This window comes from Falco naumanni, chromosome W (assembly GCF_017639655.2).
Source record: "Falco naumanni isolate bFalNau1 chromosome W, bFalNau1.pat, whole genome shotgun sequence".
NCBI classification, from domain to species: domain Eukaryota; kingdom Metazoa; phylum Chordata; class Aves; order Falconiformes; family Falconidae; genus Falco; species Falco naumanni.
The window spans coordinates 24,589,935-24,615,604 of record NC_054079.1 but is presented as its reverse complement, the minus strand read 5'-3'; the positions used below and the strand labels follow the sequence as shown (position 1 = coordinate 24,615,604).

At 40.6% G+C, this 25,670-nt stretch overlaps 1 protein-coding gene across 4 annotated transcripts in view; it reads right to left on the bottom strand.

Annotated features, from left to right (window-relative positions):
* Nucleotides 1–233: 233 nt before the first annotated feature.
* Nucleotides 234–25,670, bottom strand: part of LOC121080625 (ras GTPase-activating protein 1-like) — a 93,124-nt gene continuing 67,687 nt past the window's right edge. The window contains exons 20-25 of one of the 4 annotated variants that reach the window (XM_040578773.1): nucleotides 23,055–23,141; nucleotides 20,064–20,131; nucleotides 8,245–8,333; nucleotides 5,599–5,676; nucleotides 4,288–4,422; nucleotides 234–1,095 (exon numbers count right to left, since the gene is read on the bottom strand). In XM_040578773.1, the coding sequence (XP_040434707.1) occupies nucleotides 1,012–1,095; nucleotides 4,288–4,422; nucleotides 5,599–5,676; nucleotides 8,245–8,333; nucleotides 20,064–20,131; nucleotides 23,055–23,141 (541 nt within the window). In that variant the 3' untranslated portion in view covers nucleotides 234–1,011. Of the gene's footprint in view, nucleotides 1,096–4,287; nucleotides 4,423–5,598; nucleotides 5,677–8,072; nucleotides 8,173–8,244; nucleotides 8,334–20,063; nucleotides 20,132–23,054; nucleotides 23,142–25,670 lie in introns of those variants that run through there. The other 3 variants (XM_040578775.1, XM_040578774.1, XR_005825447.1) reach the window with 3 other exon arrangements.

The window sequence follows — 25,670 nt, the reverse complement described above, 5'->3', positions numbered from 1 at the left end:
CCACACCAAATCCAAAATACAGTATTGCAGTAGCCACCAAGAAGAAAATTAACTCAATCCCACCCAAATGAGGACAATGTTACCCAAATTTCATTTTTACCATGTTCTTTACTTGTACCCAAATTTAGCCAGTTTCCATAGTTTGACAGCTTGATCATTTTAAAAACTTATTTGTCATGCTTAAAAATATGATTCATGGTAGCCTTACATTACACACAAGACCAAGCAATACATGTTTTATAAAATGGTTTAATGGATGCATGCATGTCTGACACAGTGATAATAAATTTACTGAATTCTAATTATTCACTGTTGTAAACATTTTACAAAAGTATTGTGATTTACCTGGATGGATATACAGTCATTGATGGAAGAATTATTTATTCTGAAGCAGTGGCACATTAAAGAATAAAGCTGACAAGATCCCTTCTGCATATTCTTTTGACATGATTCCAGCAAAAGAAACAGCATGGTATAAAAAGTATACAGGAAAGATTTTTCTTACTATAACCGTCAAACTCTGGCAATTGTAAATACAAGTTTAAGTGGTTGAAACAAAGTCATAATAATTGTAACCAGTCAGAAATTACAGTAAGAAATGTTATCCAGTTACATGTAGCTGTCAAAACAATGCATTTTTTTCCTTGTCAGTTGAGAATTCTTTTCCAACAAGACAGAAAAACTTTGGCAATTGTAGGTGTTGAAAATAATTTTCAAAGTTCAAGACAGTCACAGCATTTTCCGTGTAGAAGGTAAACTGTACACCAAGGCTCAGAGGCTGTAAAAACTGGTTCCAAGTGGAAAAAAGTGCAAATATCCTGCACAGATAATTTAAAAGCTGCTGGTACAATCATTCACTAACAGAATCTTTGTGGGTTTTTTTCACAGTTCACACATCACTGAGAACGTGACAGGGTGTGCTATTTTTGGCAAGAGCAAAAAAAAAATGATACTTGTGTGAGTTGACATGTTAGACATGCTGGATCCATGCAGAATTCAGGTAGAGGGCTGCTACCTGATGTTATTAGACACTGAATACTGATTTTGTTTTTGTTGAAGCAGTTCTGTAATAGCCAACAGCTTCTTAAGAACATGCTGTAGAAAAAAAACAAAAACACCCCCCCGTACAACCCTACATTAGCAACTAGAAAAAAAACCAACCCCATCTTGCTTGAGAAGCATCTTCAACATTAACCTACCAGACTTAGAATTAGGTAATTTAAAATATATTTAACTCCCCCCAACCTCACCCCCTCCAGCTCCAATTTCCTAATCACTAAGACATTACTTCAAAAGGTAACTGTAAAACAGCAATATGAAATCTATCTGCACCCACAGAGACCCATTAAGTTTTGCCAACTTAACCTGAGAGTTTCAAAATGAGAGGTCTCCTATCTGTTAAAAACAATCTTTAAACCAAAAATCCATTCTCAGGTATTTTACCCATCTAAAAGTGCAGAATTGGGTCAAGAAAATGAAAAGAGTCTGGTGACAAAAAAGAAGGTGATAATACAATTCACTTCTGCACAGGCAGAACTACCCTCTTCTAACTTTCTGAAAACCTGGCCATTAAACTAAACCAAATACAACTGAATATACAAATAAAACAGGCTGAGAAATTGTATTGCTAATGCACTGTCAGGAATTCAATCATTTTTTCATTATAGAACTATGTTCAACTACAACAGGGTGATCCTGAACCATTAGGGCACTTAGAGGAAGAAAATGGGAAAAAAAAATCAAGAGTTTTCTTTATGGAAACCCATGAAGAGAAACTACTCCTGTGCAATAGAAAAAGTGTATTGAGGAAACAGTATCACATCTGTAATCATTAAGTACTTCAGATACAGGCCTTGTGAAAAAAATTATATCCCTTATCTGTAGGCAACACATATTTAGTACTGAAAACTTCCACTAACCTGCCTTGCCAGTCTAACCATCATTTTTGCTTTGTCAAGACTAGCAGTAGCTGTAAGTGAATGATGAACTTGAACACGACTGATTTTTTTTCCCTCATATGCCACTGAGGAGGTAAATTGTATTAGTTTGTAGTGGGTTTGCATGGCAAGGTTTTGGTAGCAGGGAAGATATAGGGGTGGCTTCTGTGACAAGATGCCAGAAGTTTCCCCCATGTCCAACAGAGGCAATGCCAGCCAGCTCCAAGACAGACCTGCCACTGGCCAAGGCTGAGCTAATCAGTGACAGTGGTAGCGCCTCTGTGATAACATGTTTAAGAAGGGGGGGGGGGGGAAATATGTGAAAAAAAACTGAGGCAGAGAAGAGTGAGACTATGTGAGAGCAACAACTCTGCATGCAGACACCAAGGTCAGTGAAGGAGGAGGAGGAGGAGGTGCTCCAGGTGCAGGAGCAGATTGCCCTTGTGGCCTGTGGTGAAGACCATGGTGAGGCAGGCTGTCCCCCTGCAGCCCATGGAGTTTAACAGTGGAGCAGATATCCACCTGCAGCCTGTGGAGGACCCCATGCCAGACCAAGTGGATGCCCGGAGGAGGCTGTGACCCTATGGAGAGCCCGCCCTGAAGCAGGTTTTCTGGCAGGACCTGTGGACCCCAGGAGGAGACCCACAGTGGAGCAGCCCATTCCTGAAAGACTGCACCCCGTGGAAGGGATCCATGCTGGAGCAGTGTGTGAAGAACTGCAGCCTGTGGGAAGGACTCACATTGGAGAAGTTCATGGAGAACTGTCTCTCATGGGAGGGACCCCACACTGGAGCAGGGGAAGTGTGTGAGCAGCAGAAACAATGTGTGATGAACTGACTACAGCCCCCATTCCCTGTTCCCCTGTGCCACTCGGGGGGAGGAGGTAGAGAAATCAGGAATTAAGTTAAGCCCAGGAAGAATGGAGGGGTGGGGAAAGGTGTTTTTTACAGATTTGAATGGTAATAAATTGAACTAATTTTCCTCAAGTCAAGTCTGTTTTGCCCGTGACAGTAACTGCTTAGTGATCTTTCTGTCCTTATCTCAACCCATAAGTCTTTTGTTATATTTTCTCTCCCCTGTCTGGTTGAGAAGGGGAGTGACAGAGCGGCTTTGGTGGGCACCTGGCATTCAGTCAGCATCAAACCACCACATAGTTATTAAACTGGATTAGTTTTGAACTGCTATAATGAAAAATTATCTCATTTTTAATTCCTTGAGCTTTCTACCAAAGATGACTAAATACAAATATATTTTCACTTCACCTTTTGCAAAATCACCATAAGAGTTCCCAGTAATTCCCTTATTTAAAAACATTACTTCTGAAAAATGCATTATTTGAGTAACATCTCCTGCCAGGAGAAAGAAATATAGATTTATCATCTACCCAGGCTTAAATTAAGGCCCTCAAAAAGTCAGGATATAGGAATCCCAGTCTTTAAACAATGAGAATAATAAGAAATATTATTTCAAAAAGTTATTTGAAACAATTAAAAACTATTTTAAAAACTACCTCTTTGAAAATGAGTCATTAAATAGTTTCAGCTCACACTGATTAAATTTTAGGAAGACCATCTCTAAACAAAAAGGCTTTCTATAGTACAACTGTCCCGTCCCCAAATCATTAGCACTAAAAACGGACAGCACAGCACAGTATACTGTTCAAGCATATCAAAACACATTACTGTGCACTAAGTAGAATTGCTGACTTGAAGTTCATCATAATTAGTAACCATAGGCAAGTATATTACTTTTGTAGTATTTTGAGACAATGCATGAAGTCATGTGATTTTTTTTCCTCTTAAAAAAATAAGTTTTCATAAAAGCTGTATAGAAGTTCAGTAGTTGGAACAGAACACTCATTTGTAGTGTTTGCTAGAGAAGTTTGTCATGTTTGTTTAAAAAATGTAATAAATCAGGAAGCAGAAAAGAAGTAGTGATAGAAAGCTAAGGAAAGTAAATTTAGTTATTTAGCTCTCAATTAGAAGAACTAGATCTTAAAACTAGAGCCTGTCAGGAGACAGTAATTTCTTGGATTTAGGCTTCCTCTAGAAACTAAAAACTTCACCTGGAAACTAAACAAAAAAAAGCGCAAAAAAACAAACCAAACCACCCAAACCCAACCAAACAAACCAACCCGCTGCTTGAAAACATCTTTGGTTTTGTTGTATAAATACTTAGTTCATAGTTTTGAGTTTCTTTACCTTTACAATTAGCAACCTCCTGATGAAATGTACATATTATTTATTACTCATACTGCTGGACAGAAAAATTACAAAAGAATCATGGTATTAAGCAATAACTCAAGACATGCTATCTGTACCTGTGATTTTTGTTAACCATTGTAGTTTACCTGCATTACACCTCGCTCATTACTGAGTGTCCGAAGTTCATCTGAATGTGCCACACACATCTCATGCAAGGCTGCCAGATAACGAGATAAGTCGGTTCTAGAGTGCTCTGTAGTGTCTGGAAGCTCAGGAACATTCTTTAACAAAAATTATGAGAGTAGACTTAAAATGGTGAGTACCCAGGCATATAAGAAAATTAAATTACAGTTCTACAGACCCACTAACAGCTGTTTTGATACTGCAAGCAAGTACTGCAATGTTTTTCTTCACAATTAAGTCTTCTGTCCATGTTATCTAATACAAATTATATATATCCTCCTCTCCACAAGCATCTATTTTATGAAGATATTTTAATTATGGTTATACATTTCACATGGAGAGATTACTAAATATACAGCAATTCCTATTCCTACTAGGAGGGTTCTACTAAAAGGTTTGATGTTGTTATGCTACCTCTGAGCTGGTCAGAAAGATACTGAGAAAAGAGATTCATGTTATATCCTCTCCCCAAATGAGGGAGATCCATACATTAGGGTTTGTTTTTTTTGTTGGTTTTTTTTAAATTTAAATCAGACAATAGCAGCAGCAAAAATGGACACAAAAAAAACGCTCAAACTATCAAGTCAGTAAATCCACCAACAAAATAATGTAATTAAAGCAGTAGATTAATCAGTTATTTTAAAACCCAACAGTTTTCTGAGTCCTCATGCATAATCTGCCATTTAAAGAAAAAAAAAATATATCATAATATGCAGAAGTTGCTGCTTAACCAGAAAAAGGTGACATATGGCAATCCACCTGAATGACACACTTCAAAACACTCATTCTTATAGATTATCAAAATAGTCCAAGATGTCATCTTGGTCACTTTTAATGGATCAATTCAGGAAGCTAGACACATTTCTTTCATCTTCACTTTTAAAACAAACTCACTGTTTAAACATAGACATATATAGATACATGAGCTCCTAAATCTTGTTATAGCTATCATACACAAAACACTAACAGTTTCAAAGTGAACTGCAATTATTATTTTCTTTTAAACTACAATATCTAGAATTCATACAGTGAGACATTTGGTAATGTATAACTAAAATTGAACATAATATTTTTTAAAATTTCAATTTATTCAATCTCAGGTCAAAACCATATGACAAATTACACATAAAAATTTTTTTGTTTTAAATTGCTTTTTAAAAAGACTGGTATTTTTGGCCAAAAGCCCTAATCCTTGGGGAGAAGCTCAAATAGATCTCATGTCTACGACAGTACTAAATGAATAAAATGAATAACTTTGGTTTTAAACCACTTACCCCAAGTTCATCTAAGAACATGATCATGCGATGTTTGTTACTCTTGATGAATGGATTTACCCCCTCCATATATGGCTCCTAGTAATTTTTAAAAGTATTTATTAGAACAAATCAATACCAATTTAATAGTCACACCTGAAGTGAACACATTATAATCAGAGACAAATGACACTGCAAACCACAAATGTGTCATCCGGAGTGATTTTTTTTTTCAAGTTAATTTATAATGACTGGTGTACAACCAGTCAAAGGATTACACTATTTTCTATTCCAGATGGATTCTGAAATTGTTTATATATGCATTGTGACATGAAATTTCACATTTCTGAAATACTGAAGATAGACTTCTTTTTTTTCATTGCAGCTTTATAATGGAGAAAACACTTTCAGAGGTAACATCAAGACCTAAGTGCCCTCCTTGTTCTTTCATTAATGCTTACATTCCAAGTTGAATGTCAGACAAATGGCTTTATAATGGCAGCCTGAACTTGGCTTTCTTTCATTATGCTCAAGTCAACAGATGCTATTGTTCAACCATGTTAAAACTTGGGAACCAGAACAGACCAATTGTTGCTGGCATTCTTTTAGTGATGAAATAGAAACTGTATTAAAAGCTGAGGCTTTTTAGTGCAACTTATAAAACTGATTTACAAAATTACATCAAGCAATATGAAAATGAGTACAAATAAAAGGGGTGTTTCAAAATGCTGTACCAACAGAAAACACGTCTAAGGAATAAGTAGAGGAAAAGTGTGTGTGTATGTAGTGGGGGAGCCAGAGGCTGGTAGTTGTTAATTTGTTTCAGAATTAAAATACTCTATATCTAGGCTGGAAGTTTAGTCCTAATTGGTCTCAATTTGAAAGTGAATTATTACATACAGTATATAAAAGAACATGGATGTGGAATGTATTTCAAGGTTCTGTACAGAGACATGCCAATATTAATGAAAGATGTTTCCCCATTTTGACATCAAATAATCAATGTAAATGCAAAAAGGCTCTCATCATCTACTTAAAGGCAGATGATACATCCTTCTTGAGTGGATCCTTTCTAATCACAGATTTGTACTCTAGCATTTCTCAGTTGTCTTGTTGATATGGATATTCCTAAAGAAAATTTACCTATTTTACCATCACATAGATGGTTTTTTTTTGGTGGAGAGATGGCTGCCTGCCTCTCCTCTCCCACTTCTCCAACTCCAATACCCATCTAGTTGACCAAGGGAAGCCAGTAGTTGTGGTGGGTTTGGATTTTAGCAAAGCTTTTGATATCGTCTCTCACAGTATCCTCCTGGATAAAATGCCCAGCACATGGCTAAACAAGTCCATAATGCACTGGGTGAGCAATTGGCTGATAGGTCAGGCTCAAAGGGTTATAGTAAATGGGGTTACATCAGGTTGGCAGCCAGTCACCAGTGGGGCTCCCTAGGGCTCAATTTTAGGGCCAGTGCTCTTTAATGTTTTTATAAATGATCTGGATGCAGGAAGTGAATGTACATTAAGTAAGTTTGCCAACAATACTAAACTAGGAGGAGCTGTGGACTCCCTCAAAGGTAGAGAGGCCTTACAGAGAGGTCTGGATAGACTAGAGAGCTGGGCAATCACCAACCATATGAAATTTAACAAGTGCCAGATTCTCCACCTGGGACGGGGTAATCCTGGTTATACATACAAACTGAGGGACAAGAGGCTGGAGAGCAGCCCCATGGAAAGAGATCTGGGTGTCTGGGTTGATGGCAAGTTGAATTTGAGTCAACAGTGCGCCCTGGCAGCCAAAAGGACCAACCATGTCCTCGGGTGCATCAAGCACAGCACAGCTAGGCAGTCAAGGGAGGTGACTGTCCCAATCTACACTGCACTGGTGTGGCCCCATCTCAAGTACTGTGTGAAGTTTTGGGCACCTCACCATAAGGAGGACATCAAACTGTTAGGGTGTGTCCAGAGGAGGGCGACTAAGATGGTGAAAGGTCTCAGGGCAAGACTTATGATGAGCAGCTGAGGTCACTTGGTTTGTTGAGCCTGGAGAAGAGAAGGCTGAGGGGTGACCTCATTGCAATCTACAACTTCCTCAAGGGGGAAAGCAGAGGGGGAGGAGCTGATCTCCTCTCTCTGGTGACCAGCAATAGGACACAAAGAAATGGAATGAAGCTGTGTCAGGGGAAGTCCAGCTTGGACATTAGGAAAAGGTTCTTCACTGAGAGAACAAATGTCTGAGTTTATCTGTTCTCATAGCATGAAAATATGGTTGCATCACTCTTTATAATACCTACTAGTATGGTCATTGGTTCATCAATTATTTTAACAGGTCACTGCTGTTGTTCATACTACCAGATTCAAAATCTTCATGGCATGTACTAAATCATTCACATAAGTTTCTAGATGACTCATTCTCAAATGATTGACTCCTCTTTCCAATTCAGCCAGACATTATGCTACTGCTCTAGTTTAAATCAATACCCCGTTGAGCTCCAACTGAAGAGGATAGAAGAAACTGCAGGAACAAGGCCTCCTTGCTGATAAGACACCCAGGTCACACATCAGGATTTGCACAAGAAAACAGCAACAGATTTTTGTCTGTATTAAAAAGGAACAATGAAATATATTGGAAATGCAGTTCTAGACTGTTCTGTGTAAAATTATATTCACCTTAGCTCCAAATTCAACCAGATTTGCTAAATTCTGCACAGACTTGGCAACCAGCGTCAGTGTTCTTGCAGCAGTAGGGGAAGGAGAATCTGATAGGAATACAAATTGAGAGTTATTGGCCATTTCATTTAAAACTTCCAGTAGTCACATGGAAGTTAAGTTCTTATACAATTTGTTATTTATCATGGAATTAAATACTTTGAATGCTGTAACAGAACTGCATGTGGAAAATATCTCATGATCAAGTAAACCTTTGTTGTTTTATTAATTATGTCTGCAAAAAATATTAATATGCATGTCTGACTTTCTGTACTAGTGCTTACAGAACAAAGCAAAATAAAGCGTTCCTCAGAAGCCTAAGGTTAACAAAAGTTTTATGAATTAAGTGAAAAGCCTTTTCACAAAAATCAAACAGCTCTGTTTAAATGAATTTTTTTTATTAGAATCTAATAAAATAATTAAGTTTGTCCTTTTTCTTATTTGCATATACCCATATAAGTAGGTCCTTTATTGTTATGCAAATTATACTTTAAATTATGAGTACCGGGAAAATAGACTAAACATTGCATGCAATCATGGTTTGTATTGCTATTTACTGCACAAATCAAATGCTAGAAACTTCTGATACAATCACTTGTTGGAAAAAGTTGTTTATAACTGACTAAGAGATTAGTGTTAAGCACAGGGTTTTTTGGTTTGTTTTTAAACAGTTATGGTCAAACCAGACTTTCCACTTACAGGCCACTTAAGTATTCAAGAATTGATATGGCTATTATATAAACTCTAAATTTCACAGTGCTTCATAAGAATGCTATATACTCTTCACTGTCTATATTTGTATGTTTTGATCTTCTGTCTTTCTGCCCCCTTCCCTGATCAGCATTGCAATTAATTAAAAACATAAGTTCCAACTTTTAAGACATAGCTGGAGCTTAGACTGAGGCACTAATCATACAACTAATCTCAGTTGTTCGTAGCATCCAGTGCTTAGTACTGTACATCCCTTTGAAAAAGCGATGCTGGAAAACATTACTAGCCTTAGAATTGGGAAGGTCAGGTGAAGAGAACTGATCTAAAGTGTAATCTTTTAAAAAAAAAACAAATAAGGTTGAAACAAATGACTTTTTCAGTAAAGATTTTTGAGAACAGTTGTTGAGGTGACAGGATAGGCACACTGCTGCTGAAACTGAACTCTATACACCGAGCGTTGAGAATATTTCCCCTCCCCTTCCCTGCCCCGTTACAGCAAGGAAGTATGTTAGAAGCTTTGTTCCAAAAGAGCAGCCCCCCTTTTTTTTTGGGTTTTTTTTTAACAGCTCTAACAGCCCTATATAGAGTTTGCAAATTTACCTTAGCAAAAGTGAAGAATATTATTTCAACTTCTAAACAGGAATAACACTTACATACAAGCTTAAAGGGGATTATGAAAATTTATGGATAACAACTCCATTTACAGCTGTGGTCTCAATGCAGTCCCCAAGTTAGAAAATATGTCATTCACAAATCTGAAGATGTAAAAATACTAAAGAAAGGATCACCATATATGAGGTTATGGTTCTTAAATGCTTCCCCCAAAGAGTGTATGAAAATTATTAAAGGGAGAAAGGAACTTTTGGACTGACTAAGGCCTTCTCATTTAGTATAGCTTAAAGAAAGAGGACAAAAACTTGCTACATTGTCTGAAAAGCTGTCTATAAAGGCAAAAAAGGAGAAGTTTTTTCCTCAAAGTATTTTTGATACAAGTGATTTCTGATTTCTTCCTATTTCCAAATCAGCATTTTACAGGTAAAATTGAGAAGGTGTTAGGGAAGGAAGGAGGAAAAACAACAGCAAGTGCAAACCAAATGCCCTCTATGTTGGGATGATTTTTGCCAAAAGAAAAAAAGGAGGGGGGGAACGATGACACAAAGATGAAGTATAACATACACAAACTTTTTAAAAGTACAGAACTCAGATATCCTAATATCTTAGTACTACAGTTTTCCCACCAGTAGTTTATGCTGTTCCCTTCTTCTACTCACAAGGATGTATTGGGTTTGTGTGGCAAGGTTTTGGTAGCAGAGGGGCTACAGGAGTGGCTTCTATAAGAAGCTGCTAGAAGCTTCCCTTATGTCTGATGGAGCCAATGCCAGCCAGCTCTAAGACAGACCCACTACTGGCCAAGATCAAGCCAATCAGCGATGGCCATAGCACCTCTGTGATAACATATTTAAGAAGGGGGAAACAAACCCCAAACACCTGCTGCAGAAGATCAGCCAAAAGAGAGGAGTGAGACTATGTGAGCGCAATAACTCTGCAGACACCAAGGTCTGCAATGCTTGGCTTCAAGAACCAATCTGTTTAAAACGCGCAGCTTCTGAAAGTCTATAAAACCTCGTGCTTCTGTACAATAAACTGACATTTGCTTGCATCAAGCTGCGTCCCGTCTCTTCATTTGCCGCAAATTGGTGACCCCGACGTGATGCGTTTAAGGATCTGACGTGAAGGGCTCTCGAATCGCCTGTCTGAGCGACATGCAGCGAATCCCACAGAACTTTGAATGATCTGCTGAAAGGAAGCAGGAGCCGGCCAGAAATCCCTCCGGAGCTGAGAGGTGAGCTGTGGGAAATCTGTAATGGGGAATCAGGCTTCGTCCCCAGAAAGAGACGTATATGGACTCATGAAGGGTCTTCTAGTCAGATCCGGGAGTCCGTGCCTCAGTCTCCTCAAATGGTGACCCCTATGGTGGTGTTCCGAAGCCTTGGAAGAATAAGGACGGAAAAAAGACAGCTCGTGGAAGAGGGCTGCATTCCGGAGGAGACGGCTTGGCTGAACGATCGTCTTGCTGTCTGGACCAGGCGGACAACCTAAACCCCGAGGATAACACCTGTATTCATCGAGACAGGTGAGCAGCCAAGAAACTTTAGAGACTTTGAAAGAATGAAAGTGTGCACATACAGCAGCCAATTGTATGATGCTGCCGCGGAGGGGAACTCCGTGTTGGGAATGCATTTAGCATCTTGGTGGCAAATTCTGACTACTCTTTGCCAAGTGTGGACTAATTCTACTAACGGTGCTAAACCAGAGGAAGCTGTAAATTCCACCAACAGCGCGACTCTTCTCAAGACACCGTCAGTGATGGCGATTCCGTCCACACCTCCTCTGCCTCCAAAGCTTCTGTCACTGATTGCAGCGACCCTCACAACACAGGACCAAGCACGGGAACAGGACAACTCGGACAATGATTCCATTGACACTGATAAACCTTTTGATCCAGGTCCTATAGATCTGGAAAAGGAGCTAGACCTTTCCCCCTCCCCCTTGTCTCTCCTGATGCATTGATTGTATTTCTGGGGAGGGTGAAAGGGAGTCTGAGGGATTAGTGGCAGAAATGCAAGTGGGAAACACTTCAGTGATGGGTTTTGGGAGTCGCTATGGCGTGTTCAGTATTTTGTCAGACAAATCAACCTGCAGAGTGGCAGCCTGTGCAATACGAGGCTGTTAAAGGGTTAAGCAAAACAGTGCGGGAAGGGAGGATTCATAATACATTTGCTATGTCCCTTCTTGAAGTGATGGCAGAGCCTTATACGCTCACACTGCATGATTGGAAGTCATTGCTTTGTATGGTACTAACTGATACAGTATATGATGTGGTTATCTGATTTTTGTGAGCTATGTATAGTGGCCTTGACTGAAAACCTTAATCGGGGAATTGCTGTTAACTATGAGCAGTTGGCTGGAGAAATTAATTGTGCCGATTCTGTGACTCAGGCAAGGTATCCCAGGGACAACTGTTTGCAAATGAATGAGATGGCTATTAAGGCAGTCCGGATGCGGGAGTCTTGCCACAGTCTTGCAGGGTCCTAGAGAGTCACTAACTTTAATACTAACTTGATTGATTGGCTTCAGAATATTTTGCAACAAGTCGAGCAGGAGGAAGCTCAAGGGTTGCTTTTAAAACAACTAGCTGTGATAATGTCAATGAAAGTTGTAAACGGGCAACTTTCACAATCGCAACCCCAACATGTGTCAAATGATTGTAACGCAGAACTCACAGCAGACTGTAATTCTCAGGCCGAGTTCTGGAATGCAGCATAACAGATTTTTGCTTCTCTAATCTCTTCTGTAAGAACAGTACACGCTTTTAACTTGCTTAGTAAATTAGGCTGCTGGCTTGCTAAACAAAGTAATACTACAAATAATATTTTTTTTTCTGGCTTATTAACAGATGTTGATTCTGTCCATCATATGTTGCTACAGAACCGAGTTGCTATTGATTTTTATTATTAGCACAGGGACACAAGTGTGAAGACTTTGATAGGATGTGTTACATGAATCTGAGTGACCACTGTGAATTAATTTACAAAAGTATACAAAACTCAAAAGCCTTAAAACAAAGATCTGCAACAGAGCCAGGGGCGGGATGCCTTTGGTCTCTTCTCACGGCTGGGAAACTTTGGGCCATGACTCAAAAGTATTACAGGATTTATTATAATTATCTTTAACCACCTTATTGATGTTTGCCTTATGTCTCCCATGCTTTTTTTTTTTCCTGTATTCAGTGTTTAGTTGATTGTAAAATAAAGCAGGTCATGGTCACCCAGCTACACACACGCTTTGCCTCCTCGCAATTAACAAGCAAAAAAGGGGAGGATAGAGAATGTCTGAAGAGAGAGATAGGAGAGGAAGCTGGAGAATATTTGACCTAACAAGAGATGAGAGAACAGCTGGGTATTGTGAAGGAGAATAGGAAAGATAAACATGGTTATCTAGTGTTTAATAGGTGTCTGCATGCTTGTAGAGATATATAGCTATGTAACTGCATGAATGATTCTTGCCCTGAGCCTGGTGGAGCATACAGCTGCTGTTTGTGTCCAGGCTCAGAGATGTAAATAGGGGCTTCTCTGTTTTGGTGAAAGTGTTTCTCTTTGCATAAAAAAGAGGGAATGAAGGGAATGACCCCAGAGGTATGTTCAGAGAAGGCATGCTATGTTTCGAACTTTTTGACTGAACCAGTTCTTGTTTGGTGTGCCCTTCTGCGGCGAATGAAGAGACGGGACGCAGCTTGATGCAAGCAAATGTCAATTTATTGTACAGAAGCACGAGGTTTTATAGACTTTCAGAAGCTGCGCGTTTTAAACAGATTGGTTCTTGAAGCTAAGCCTTGCAGGCTAGGCAATCCCTGATTGGTGGTTAACTGCCATCAATTAACAACAAGGTGTTACCTTTCCTTGGCGCCATCCGTCTCCCAACCCCCTGTGCTCTGCAAACATGCCTCATCATGTTAATTGTTGTCTAGACAAGCTCGAACAAATTCCCCTCAGCTAACTGATTGCCGCGCATGGTCCTAGTTTCCAGCCCGCTCCTGCATCTCCCCCTTCCTGTTGCACAAAAAGAACCTTTGGAACCGAACGAGTAAAAACAAGGTATAAGTAATAGAACAAATAAAAAAGCAACTAAGACGTATTATCAATGTCAAAATAACCCACTGTCTCTGTTCCGTACAATTTTACAATTGCCCCTTTTTGTTTTTGAACAGCTAGTACCAGGTTTGCCATGTTCTGCAGGGCCCTTGCAAACATGACAGCAACCAAGGTAATAGCAGACAAACAATACTGCCAATTGAGTGAATGAATGCCAAAAAGGCTGACATTTTCTCAGATTTTGATAACATGTTGCTGCAATGGGGCGCCTAAAATCCACGCAGCGCATACCATCAAAATCCTCACAGCCATATCCTTGAACCAAGAACAAAAAGCAGTGGCAATTTTGACTCACATTCTGAACTGCCTACCAAACAAGGTGATTTAACTCTAATGCTTTCCCTGCTGTTACTCCGGATAAGAGAAGAACCACTGCAATACGTTCCCATCATAGCCTCCTACTACATTAGCATCTACAGAAAGACAATTATCGACATTCAAAGTGTAAACAATATCATCTTCTTTTGGATTAACATTATACATAGGTGGAAGGGCACACCAAACAAGAACTGGTTCAGTCAAAAAGTTCGAAACATAGCATGCCTTCTCTGAACATACCTCTGGGGTCATTCCCTTCATTCCCTCTCTTTTTTATGCAAAGAGAAAAACTTTTACCAAAACAGAGAAGCCCCTATTTACATCTCTGAGCCCGGACACAAACCGCAGCTGTATGCTCCACCAGGCTCAGGGCAGGAATCATTCATGCAGTTACAATGCTATATATCTCTACAAGCATGCAGACACCTATTAAACACTAGATAAGCATGTTTATCTTTCCTGTTCTCCTTCACAACACCTAGCTGTTCTCTCATCTCTTGTTAGGTCAGCCATTCCCCATTTTCCTCTCCTGTATATCTCTTCAGACATTCTCTATCCTCCCCTTTTTTGCTTGTTAGTTGCAAGGAGGCAAAGGGTGTGTGTAGCTGGGTGACCATGACCTGCTTTATGTTACAATCAACTAAACACTGAATACAGAAAAAAAAGCATGGGAGACCTAAGGCAAACGTCACTAAGGTGGTTAAAGATAATCATAATAAATCCTGTAATACTTTTGAGTCATGGCCCAAAGTTTCCCAGCCGTGAGAAGAGACCAAAGGCATCCCGCCCCTGGCTCTGTTGCAGATCTTTGTTTTAAGGCTTTTGAGTTTTGTATACTTTTGTAAATTAATTCACAGTGGTCACTCAGATTCATGTAACACATCCTATCAAAGTCTTCACACTTGTGTCCCTGTGCTAATAATAAAAATCAATAGCAACTCGGTTCTGTAGCAACATATGATGGACAGAATCAACATCTGTTAATAAGCCAGAAAAAAAAGAACAGTATTTGTAGTATTACTTTGTTTAGCAAGCCAGCAGCCTAATTTACTAAGCAAGTTAAAAGCGTGTACTGTTCTTACAGAAGAGATTAGAGAAGCAAAAATCTGTTATGCTGCATTCCAGAACTCAGCCTGAGAATTACAGTCTGCTGTGAGTTCTGCGTTACAATCATTTGACACATGTTGGGGTTGCGATTGTGAAAGTTGCCCGTTTACAACTTTCATTGACATTATCACAGCTAGTTGTTTTAAAAGCAACCCTTGAGCTTCCTCCTGCTCGACTTGTTGCAAAATATTCTGAAGCCAATCAATCAAGTTAGTATTAAAGTTAGTGACTCTCTAGGACCCTGCAAGACTGTGGCAAGACTCCCGCATCCTGACTGCCTTAATAGCCATCTCATTCATTTGCAAACAGTTGTCCCTGGGATACCTTGCCTGAGTCACAGAATCGGCACAATTAATTTTCTCCAGCCAACTGCTCATAGTTAACAGCAATTCCCCGATTAAGGTTTTCAATCAAGGCCACTACACATAGCTCACAAAAATCAGATAACCACATCATATACTGTATCAGTTAGTACCATACAAAGCAGTAACTTCCAATCATGCAGTGTGAGTGTATAAAGCTCTGCCATCACTTCAAGAAGGGACATAGCAAATGTATTATGACTCCTCCCTTCCCGCACTGCTTTGCTTAACCCTTTAACAGCCTCGTATTGCACAGGCTGCCACTCTGCAGGTTGATTTGTCTGACAAAATACTGAACATGCCATAGCGACTCCCAAAACCCATCACTGAAGTGTTTCCCACTTGCATTCCTGCCACCAATCCCTCAGACTCCCTTTCACCCTCCCCAGAAGTACAATCAATGCATCAGGAGAGACAAGGGGGTGGGGGAAAGGTCTAGCTCCTTTTCCAGATCTATAGGACCTGGATCAAAAGGTTTATCAGTGTCAATAAAATCATTGTCCGAGTTGTCCTGTTCCCGTGCTTGGTCCTGTGTTGTGAGGGTCGCTGCAGTCAGTGACAGAAGCTTTGGGGGCAGAGGATGTGTGGACAGAATCGCCATCGCTGACTGTGTCTTGAGAAGAGTCGCGCTGTCGGTGGAATTTACAGCTTCCTCTGGTTTAGCACCATTAGTAGAATTAGTCCACACTTGGCAAAGAGTAGTCAGAATTTGACACCAAGATGCTAAATGCATTCCCGACACGGAGCTCCCCTCCGCGGCAGCATCATACAACTGGCTGCTGTATGTGCACACTTTCATTCTTTCAAAGTCTCTAAAGTTTCTTGGCTGCTCACCTGTCTCGATGAATACAGGTGTTATCCTCGGGGTTTAGGTTGTCCGCCTGGTCCAGACAGCAAGTTCAGCCAAGCCGTCTCCTCCGGAACGCAGCCCTCTTCCACGAGCTGTCTTTTTTCCGTCCTTATTCTTCCAAGGCTTCGGAACACCACCATAGGGGTCACCATTTGAGGAGACTGAGGCACGGACTCCCTGATCTGACTAGAAGACCCTTCATGAGTCCATATACGTCTCTTTCTGGGGACGAACCCTGATTCCCCATTACGGATTTCCCACAGCTCACCTCTCAACTCCGGAGGGATTTCTGGCCGGCTCCTGCTTCCTTTCAGCAGATCAGTCAAAGTTCTGTAGGATTCGCTGCATGTCGCTCAGACAGGCGATTCGAGAGCCCTTCACGTCAGATCCTTAAACGCATCACGTCGGGGTCACCAATTTGCGGCGAATGAAGAGACGGGACGCAGCTTGATGCAAGCAAATGTCAGTTTATTGTACAGAAGCACGAGGTTTTATAGACTTTCAGAAGCTGCGCGTTTTAAACTAATTGGTTCTTGAAGCTAAGCATTGCAGGCTAGGCAATCCCTGATTGGTGGTTAACTACCAGCAATTAACAGCAAGGTGTTACCTTTCCTTGGCGCCATCCGTCTCCCACCCCCCTGTGCTCTGCAAACATGCCTCATCATGTTAATTGTTGTCTAGACAAGCTCGAGCACATCCCCCTCAGCTAACTGATTGCCGCGCGTGGTCCTAGTTTGCAGACCGCTCCTGCACCCTTCCACCTATATATAATGTTAATCCAAAAGAAGATGATATTGTTTACACTTTGAATGTCGATAATTGTCTTTCTGTAGATGCTAATGTAGTAGGAGGCTATGATGGGAACGTGTCGCAGCGGTTCTTCTCTTATCCGGAGTAACAGCAGGGAAAGCATTAAAGAGTTAAATCACCTTGTTTGGTAGGCAGTTCAGAATGTGAGTCAAAATTGCCACTGCTTTTTGTTGTTGGTTCAAGGACATGGCTGTGAGGATTTTGATGGTATGTGCTGCGTGGATTTTAGGCGCCCCATTGCAGCAACATGTTGTCAAAATCTGAGAAAATGTCAGCCTTTTTGGCATCCATTCACTCAATTGGCAGTATTGTTTGTCTGCTATTACCTTGGTTGCTGTCATGTTTGCAAGGGCCCTGCAGAACATGGCAAACCTGGTACTAGCTGTTCAAAAACAAAAAGGGGCAATTGTAAAATTGTACGGAACAAAGACAGTGGGTTATTTTGACATTGATAATACGTCTTAGTTGGTTTTTTATTTGTTCTATTACTTATACCTTGTTTTTACTTGTTCGGTTTCAAAGGTTCTTTTTGTGCAACAGGAAGGGGGAGATGCAGGAGCGGTCTGCAAACTGGGACCATGCGCGGCAATCAGTTAGCTGAGGGGAATGTGCTCGAGCTTGTCTAGACAACAATTAACATGATGAGGCATGTTTACAGAGCACAGGGGAGTGGGAGAGGGATGGTGCCAAGGAAAGGTAACACCTTGTTGTTAATTGATGGCAGTTAACCACCAATCAGGGATTGCCTAGTATGCAATGCTTAGCTTCAAGAACCAATTAGTTTAAAACGCGCAGCTTCTGAAAGTCTATAAAAACTCGTGCTTCTGTACAATAAACTGACATTTGCTTGCATCAAGCTGCGTCCCGTCTCTTCATTCGCTGCAAAGGTCAGTGAAGAAGGAGGGGGAGGAAGTGTTCCAGGCACCAGAGCAGAGATTCCCCCTACAGAGGTTAACAGTGGAGCAGATATCCACCTGCAGGCTGTGGAGTACCCCATACCAGAGTAGGTGGAAGCCCAAAGGAGGCTGTGACCCGTGGAGAACCTGTGCTGGAGCAGGCTTCTGGCAGGACCTGTGTACCCCTGGAAAGAGAAGCCCAATCTGGAGCAGGTTTGCTGGCAGGACTTATGACCCCATGAGGGACCCACACTGGAGCAGTTTGTGAAAAACTGCAGCCCATGGAGAAGTTAATGGAGAACTGTCTCCCATGAGAGGGACCCCATGCTAGAGCAGGGGAAGAGCGTGAGGAGTCCTCCCCCTGAGGAGGAAGGAACAGCAGAGATTCCATGTGATGAACTGACTGCAACCCTCATTCCCCATCCACCCTGCATTGCTCAAGGGGGAGGAGGTAAAGAAAATGGGAGTGAAGTTGAGCCCAGAAAGAAGGGAGGGGTGGGTGGAAGGTGTTTTAAGGTTTGGGTTTTTTTCTCATTACCCTACTCTGATTTGTATGATAATAAACTAATTTCCCTGAGTTGAGTCTGTTTTCCCTGTGATGGTAATTAGTGAGTGATCTCTCCCTGTCCTTATCTCAGTCAAGGAGCCTTTCATTATATTTTCTCTCCCCTGTCTAGCTGAGGAGGGGGAGGAGTGACAGAATGGCTTTTGTGGGCACCTGACATCCAGCCAGGGTCAATCCACCATAAAGGAATACAGCAAAACTTAAAACTTGAAATCCCATCAACACAGCCTTATGTCTAGAACAACAGTAACACACATACTAGTTGTTGCATCTCAAAGACCTCAACTACATCTGTAAGTTAAAACACTCAGAAACATTTCTACGTGTTTAAGTCAACTACCATGGAATAATCCATTCGCTCACTGTTAAAGCTTCACAACAAAGCCCCACACCAACTCTGTCAGATGTGGTCCCTGATGCGTGCCAACACCCAAATCACACCTAAGAACTGTTTAGGAGAATGCTATCTGATCTCACTCAGAACTGTGCTACACATCAGTATACCAATTTCACAATCCTAGCAGACAGGAATAGTCCCCATCACTGTTTTATTTACTTAGAGAGATGCACTCTACAAAGAGAGCATCAAAAAACAGGGTAATGCTTCTTTACTGGGCCTGGCTAGGATAGTTAATTTTCTTCATAGCAGCTCATATAGTGCTATTTTAGACTTTTGACCAAAACAGTACTGATAACACACTAATGTTCTAGCTTTTACTGAACAGTGTTTATACAACATCAAGGCCACCTCTGTTTCTCACTCTGCCTCCCCAGTGAACAGATTGGGGAGTGTGCAACAGGCTGGGAGGGGACACAACTGGGCAGATGACCTGAACTAACTAAAGAGATATTCCATACCATATAACATCATGCCCAGCAATAAAAGAGAAAAGAGGAGGTTTTATGGGTGTTAGCCATCTTTTCCTCAGGAACTGGCTGTGCATTGATCTACCCATGGGAAGTGGTGTGATTGCCTTTGCATCACTTGTTTTGTTCCATTTATCTTTCACTTATTAAACAATTACTTATTTTTTGTTTGTTTTATCTTGACCCCCGCATTTTCTTGGTTTTATTCTTCCTTTCCTCTTCCCCCATCCCACTGAGGGTGAGGAGAGAAGTGAGCAAGCAACTGTGTAGTGCTTTATCTCCCCACAGGGGTTAAGCCACAACAATTTTTCTTAATGAAATATTTTTCTTTAACATTCACTTTTTCTTTTTTTTCTTTTCTTTTTTTTTTTTTACTTTAAAACAAGACATTGGGAATAAACAGTCTAATCTTTGAGGGTGAAAACCGTATGCTGGCTGGCTTAGGGAGAGAGTCAATTGCTACAGATAACATGACTTTGGACACAGTGTTTGAAAGACTTCATATTCTGCTAAATTAGGCACTAAAGTAAAGTTCACACCTATTACTACATAAAGTACAGATTCAGTCTGAAGCATAGTCACCTGAGATTATATTAAACATCCTTGGGTTCAGGATAGCAGGACAAATCAGTCGAAGAAAAACAAAGCCACTGAAATGGAAAAAAAATATTTTTTTGTTCAATAATAAAGTTAAATTATTAATGTAAAATTATGTAGTCTTTAAGCATTTAAATCAGTGTGGAAATCTTTGTGAGATAGATGACAAACAACCAGATTGCACTGTGTGAATATGTTTGTTAAGAATGTCTTGTTATGATTTCAACTATGATAAAACTGAAATAAAAACAGGCATATTGATTTCCCAATTAAGGTGAGGCTTTGAAACCACCTGGGAAAAGCTTAACTGTAAAGCCACACTGAAGCCTGTAATCTAAGATCACACTGGCTTTAAAAAGGAACACTTCATCTTCTGCCTCCTACAAGTGTTCCACTGTCTACTACAGCAAGTAATTTATCCTGCAGCCCTCACTTCACCAAGCCAACATAAGGAAAGCAAGAATGCACAGTCAGAATGGGAACATCTCTTTTGGCAGCAACATCTGCTTGAACCGATCCATATCCTGATAACAGTATGCTATTATCCTAGAAGAATAATACTGGATCAGCTACTTTCCTCACAGAAGTAATTGCTGCCACTCAGACAATCTAGAAATCTAGGGGAAAGCGCTCAGTTTGACTGCAAAACTAGGAACTTATTAAACAGAAACCCAAAGCAGCCTTCAGTTTAGCATGACAAAAATCTAACTTTCTGTTGACAGCTGAAGTAAAAAATAACCATCTCAGGTTAACCATAATTCTGGAAGACTGCTCTAAAAGTTAAGTGACATATGGACCAACTAAAGCAATGTAACTCATCTCTCCTTTTGTTCAGAGTGCGTGGACACTACCAGCAGACTGTTTTTCACTACAGCAATACCAAAACCTGACCACTTACAAAAGAATGGATGTGGACCTTGCACTACCTTACTTGTTAAGTATACAGTGATGGCATTGTCCATTATTAATTAATTGGAAGTGACACATGTAGCAGTGAGGTTGACACACCTTTCATGTGTCCAAGACACTTAAATTCCAATATATACTGTTATAGAAGTTTCCTATTTCTCCAAGAACCATGGATTATGGGCTGACAAAACACTCCTGGCCCAGTGTGAAACAAAAATATTTTCTATGAGATTAACTTAAAGCTATGAGGAAATAAATAATTTTGAAGTCATGGCACATACATCAATTTCTCTTGTAGACAGCCTGAAGTTGAAGACAACTGGGGTATGAACCTAAAATAGACCTTGCAGATACAGATGTGGTGCTTCTTACACTGGTCAAACTGTCTAAATTAAGAACGAGTCAATACCTATGCATGGGTTTTTACAACCAGACAGAAATGGCAGCACTTTCTGAATGATACAGAAGGGAAGCTACCTAGACACTTAAAAATTATCCACCCGTCTTTGAATATGTAAACATTACTGGACCCAAACCAATGCAATTATATTCTTCACTGGAGGCTGCAAAAAAACCTACTCTAGAGACAAGTTACAAGTATCCACTTATGAAGGCTAAGATGATGAGAGAAAGGGACCCAATATTTATAGTATCCAGCAGAGACCCCAGGAAAATTCTGAATGTCAGCTGTATCCATTTAAGGATAGCCACATGACTGTCTCTGGAGATGGGGAGGAACAGAAAGAGACATGATGTTTGCTTCTAAGTTCTACACACTTGCAATAGGCTAGCCCCAACACCTGTGATAAAAGCAGCCTCAATTTGAAGGCAAAACTCTTGCAGAACACTGATGGCAGGCATTTTATTGAAGATTTTTCTTCAAGAAAATCTTGAGTCACTATTGTTAGAAACACTAAGTGAAAGAGAAATAAGCATAGAAGGTATTGTACTAATTACACTAACATTTATTGAAACTCTGGGGAAGGAAGGGCTCCCATGTCTTCATTTCTGCCTCCAGACAAAGTGATATAAACAGAAGCCAATGACAAATCATCTGGAAGACACTTCAGTGGGAGATTAACCTCAGCAAATCATATTAGTGCCAGATACTGGTCTACCAGCAAGCTAGGCTTGCAAAAAAAGGTAAAGCAAATGTAGAAGAGATATGGCTTTGATACCCTTAAACCCCCAGTATCATTTAGAAGAACAGTGTCAAGACCTCATTTTTGTCAGTTTTTTTTGACCTGCACTGGCAACTGATAGTGTTAAAAAGGAAGAACTATTTATTCAATTGATTTATGAATGCAGACTGTATTTTTTATACTCAGTGTCAGTTCAGAGGAGCCAGATTCAGTAGTCTGCAACATTTTTACAGAGGTTCTGGAATGTTTGAACATGATTGGGCTGGAGCAGAGAAATGAAACAAAACTGGGACAGTATAAAAGTACATATTTTCAGAAATGAACACTGTGTGTTGATTCTGAGTGGTCAGCACTGGGAGTCTTCACTGATGCAGAGAACTATATATTCCAACACAGACAGTACCTCAGTGAAATCTAATGACAGTCCAATCACCTTTAGTATTAGTTTCCTTAACATGTTATGCCTGCATGTGTAAGATTTTTTCCAATAATTAACACACAATACATAGGAGTCCCTGGATAAGGCATGATCCTCCCAGATGGCATACGACAGGAACATCATCTTCAGAGGTCACTGCTCTCCAGAGGTATCACAAAGGTTAACTATCACTCTGAGAGAACTCAGTTTGTAAAACTTAACAAAATACAAGTACAATCAGTTAAAGCTATTATGTACAGCTACACTGACCTCTATACTACACCCTCTAGCAAGGCTCCAACAGCATGACTAAAAATCTAGCAAGCTCTCAATCCTTAATTAGGATATCATGCCCCAGTACCATAATAAGCTTAAATATTCTTGTAACCTATATAAGTACTATAAAGTTTTGGCACTAAAAAAAAATAGATAAGCACACTTAAGTATGACAGTAATAAGATGTTAAAAGATTATTTTCAGCATAGAATAAAGTGACAAGTAACTTACCTAACAACTCTTGTTCTCATTGTGGTATTAGCTGGCCACTTGTTTTGAACTGACTTCTGCAAGCATCCATAAATATATCTCAACGTCCTATAAAAATAATAGCTAATTAATAATTTCATTTAAAAACTTCACGGAATAAAAAAAGCTGGCCAGAAAGGATCTAGTCCAACCTTCTGCTTAATGCAGAACTATTATCAATGCTAGGTTTAAAATTCAGACATAAGTTTAAAATTAATTTAAAATCTGCTATGACAGTCCATTTACAAATGGCAAAGAAAGTCCTCGACTAATACACTTTTCTATTTGTGCAGGTAAAATTCTGATTATTCACATGTACATTAAATGTTTTATAATACTTTTTTTCTTATTTCTTAGGTAGTGTTTCCTTTTAAAAAATGAAAAAAAAATGGTTTGGTAGCTTTTTTTCTTGTGTTTTTTCCACTTTTTAATTGAATGAATAACAATTTGTATATGCATAAATACAGGTTAGGTATTTAAAAGTAGTCCTCTCCTATCAAAAAATGGGAGCACTCTGGTGTATTTCAGAAAACATTAAGAATTGCACTATATACTTAAAAGAATGAAGCTTTTAATGGTAACCTTGCCATCACTGACACAAAAGAAACTTCTGTGTTATTCTGCCATTCTGTGGTGGGTTGACCCCGGCCAGCAGCTAAGCCCCCACCCAGTCACTTGTTCACTTTCCCTCAGCAGGATGGGGGAGAGAATCAGAAGAGCAAAAGCAAGAAAAGCTCATGGGCCAACATAAAGACAGTTTAATGGGTAAAGCAAAATCTGCACATGCAAGCAAAGCAGAATAAGGATATTCATTCACTACTTCCCATGGGCAGGCAGGTGTTCATCCATCTCCAGGAAAGCAGGGCTCCATCACATGTAACAGTTACTCAGGAAGACAAATGCTATGATTCCAAATGTCCCCCCCTTCATCCTTCTTTCCCCACAGTTTTATTGCTGAGCACAATGTCATTTCATATGGGATATCCCTTTGTATCCCTTTGGTCAGTTGGGGTCAGCTGTGTCCCCTCCCAACTTATTGCCCACCTCCAGCCTACCTGCTGGTGGGGGGGGACAGAATGGGGAGAGAATAAACAACCCTCAACACTGTGTAAGCACTGTTCAGCCAAAACATGGGTGTATTATCAACAGTGTTTTAGTCACAAATCTAAACCACAGCACCATACAGGCTGCTATGAAGAAAATTAACTCCATCCTAGTCAAAACCAGTACAAATCTCCACCCCTTATTTCATACCATTTGCATCCTACGCTATCCAGTACATCCTCATTAACTACCACCACCCTTCCCATCCTTTAGTATACATACAGATATTATTCACTTAGTCTATGCCCCTCCTCCCCATGAAGTGTCCATAAAATGTCCATTGAGTTCATTTAGTCTGCAATTTGGGCTCCATCTGATATGATGGTGACTCAGGACAGGAGAGGTGGTATGTTGTGTGGAGTTATTGGGCACCAAAGCCAGCTCACGTTGGGCCACTGCTGCACTTGCCTGGCGTCTTTCAATGCTCATCCACCATTAATTCAGGTGGTTCCTGTTATAGTACTTCTTATAGCATACAACTCAAATCATGGGTTACAACAGTTTAAACATACATCCATTACAATCTCCACCCCTGGTCCTTTTGGACCAGGCTATAGAGTTTAACATTGCAATGAACTCCATCCCTTGCCCCCTGCTCCAGCATGGATCCTCCATGGGCTGCAGTCCCTTTGGGGGCATAACTGCACTGGTATGGACTTATCTACAGGACATAGTCTCTTCACAGGGGTGTATACCTGCTCTAGCATGGACTTATCCACACACTGGTCATTTCGACTCCAGCTCATACTGGAGTTCCTCCATGTCCAGTACAGCAGCACTCAACCATGGCATGACTTAATTCAGACCACGATAGTCCACTGTCCACCCTCTGTCAGACTTTTGCAGGCCATATGGAACTATTCAAGAGTGACTGAGTCTTGCTGATCACTCCTTGACTCTCCAGTTGATGAATCAGCTCATGGAGGGGAAACAGGGAGTCTTGGTTGGTGTGATATTGCTGCTGGTTCAACATCATGGTAGCAGTCAGCACCTGCTGCTCTTCGACACAGAGCAACCCCACAACAGAAGGGTCCTGCAAGAGGTCAGGCAAGGTAGACAACTGTTTAATCTTCTCTGCATCCACAGCAGCTACACCAAAGGCCCACCAGTACCCTTTTGGGTCCTTGAAGTACCCTCTCCTGAAATAGTCTATGCCAAGGATACATGCAGCCTCCAGGCCAGTCACAATAGGATGCTTCTGCCACTTATCCCCTGTAAGGGTCACCACAGCCTCCAGTGCAGACAACTGTTGGGATCTCCATGTCACTCCAGAAATCCAGATGGGTTCCACCCCCTTGGACCCTAATGGCATTAGGGTACACTATGCACCCATGTCCACCAAAGCCTTATGCTCCCATGGGTCTGATGTGCCAGGCCATCAAATCCACACAGTCCAATAAACCTGGTTGTCCCTTTCCTCTGCCTGGCCAGAGGAAGGACCCCTCTCTTCTTGGTTGAAGCATTCATTACCCAACTCCTGTAATTACAAACCAG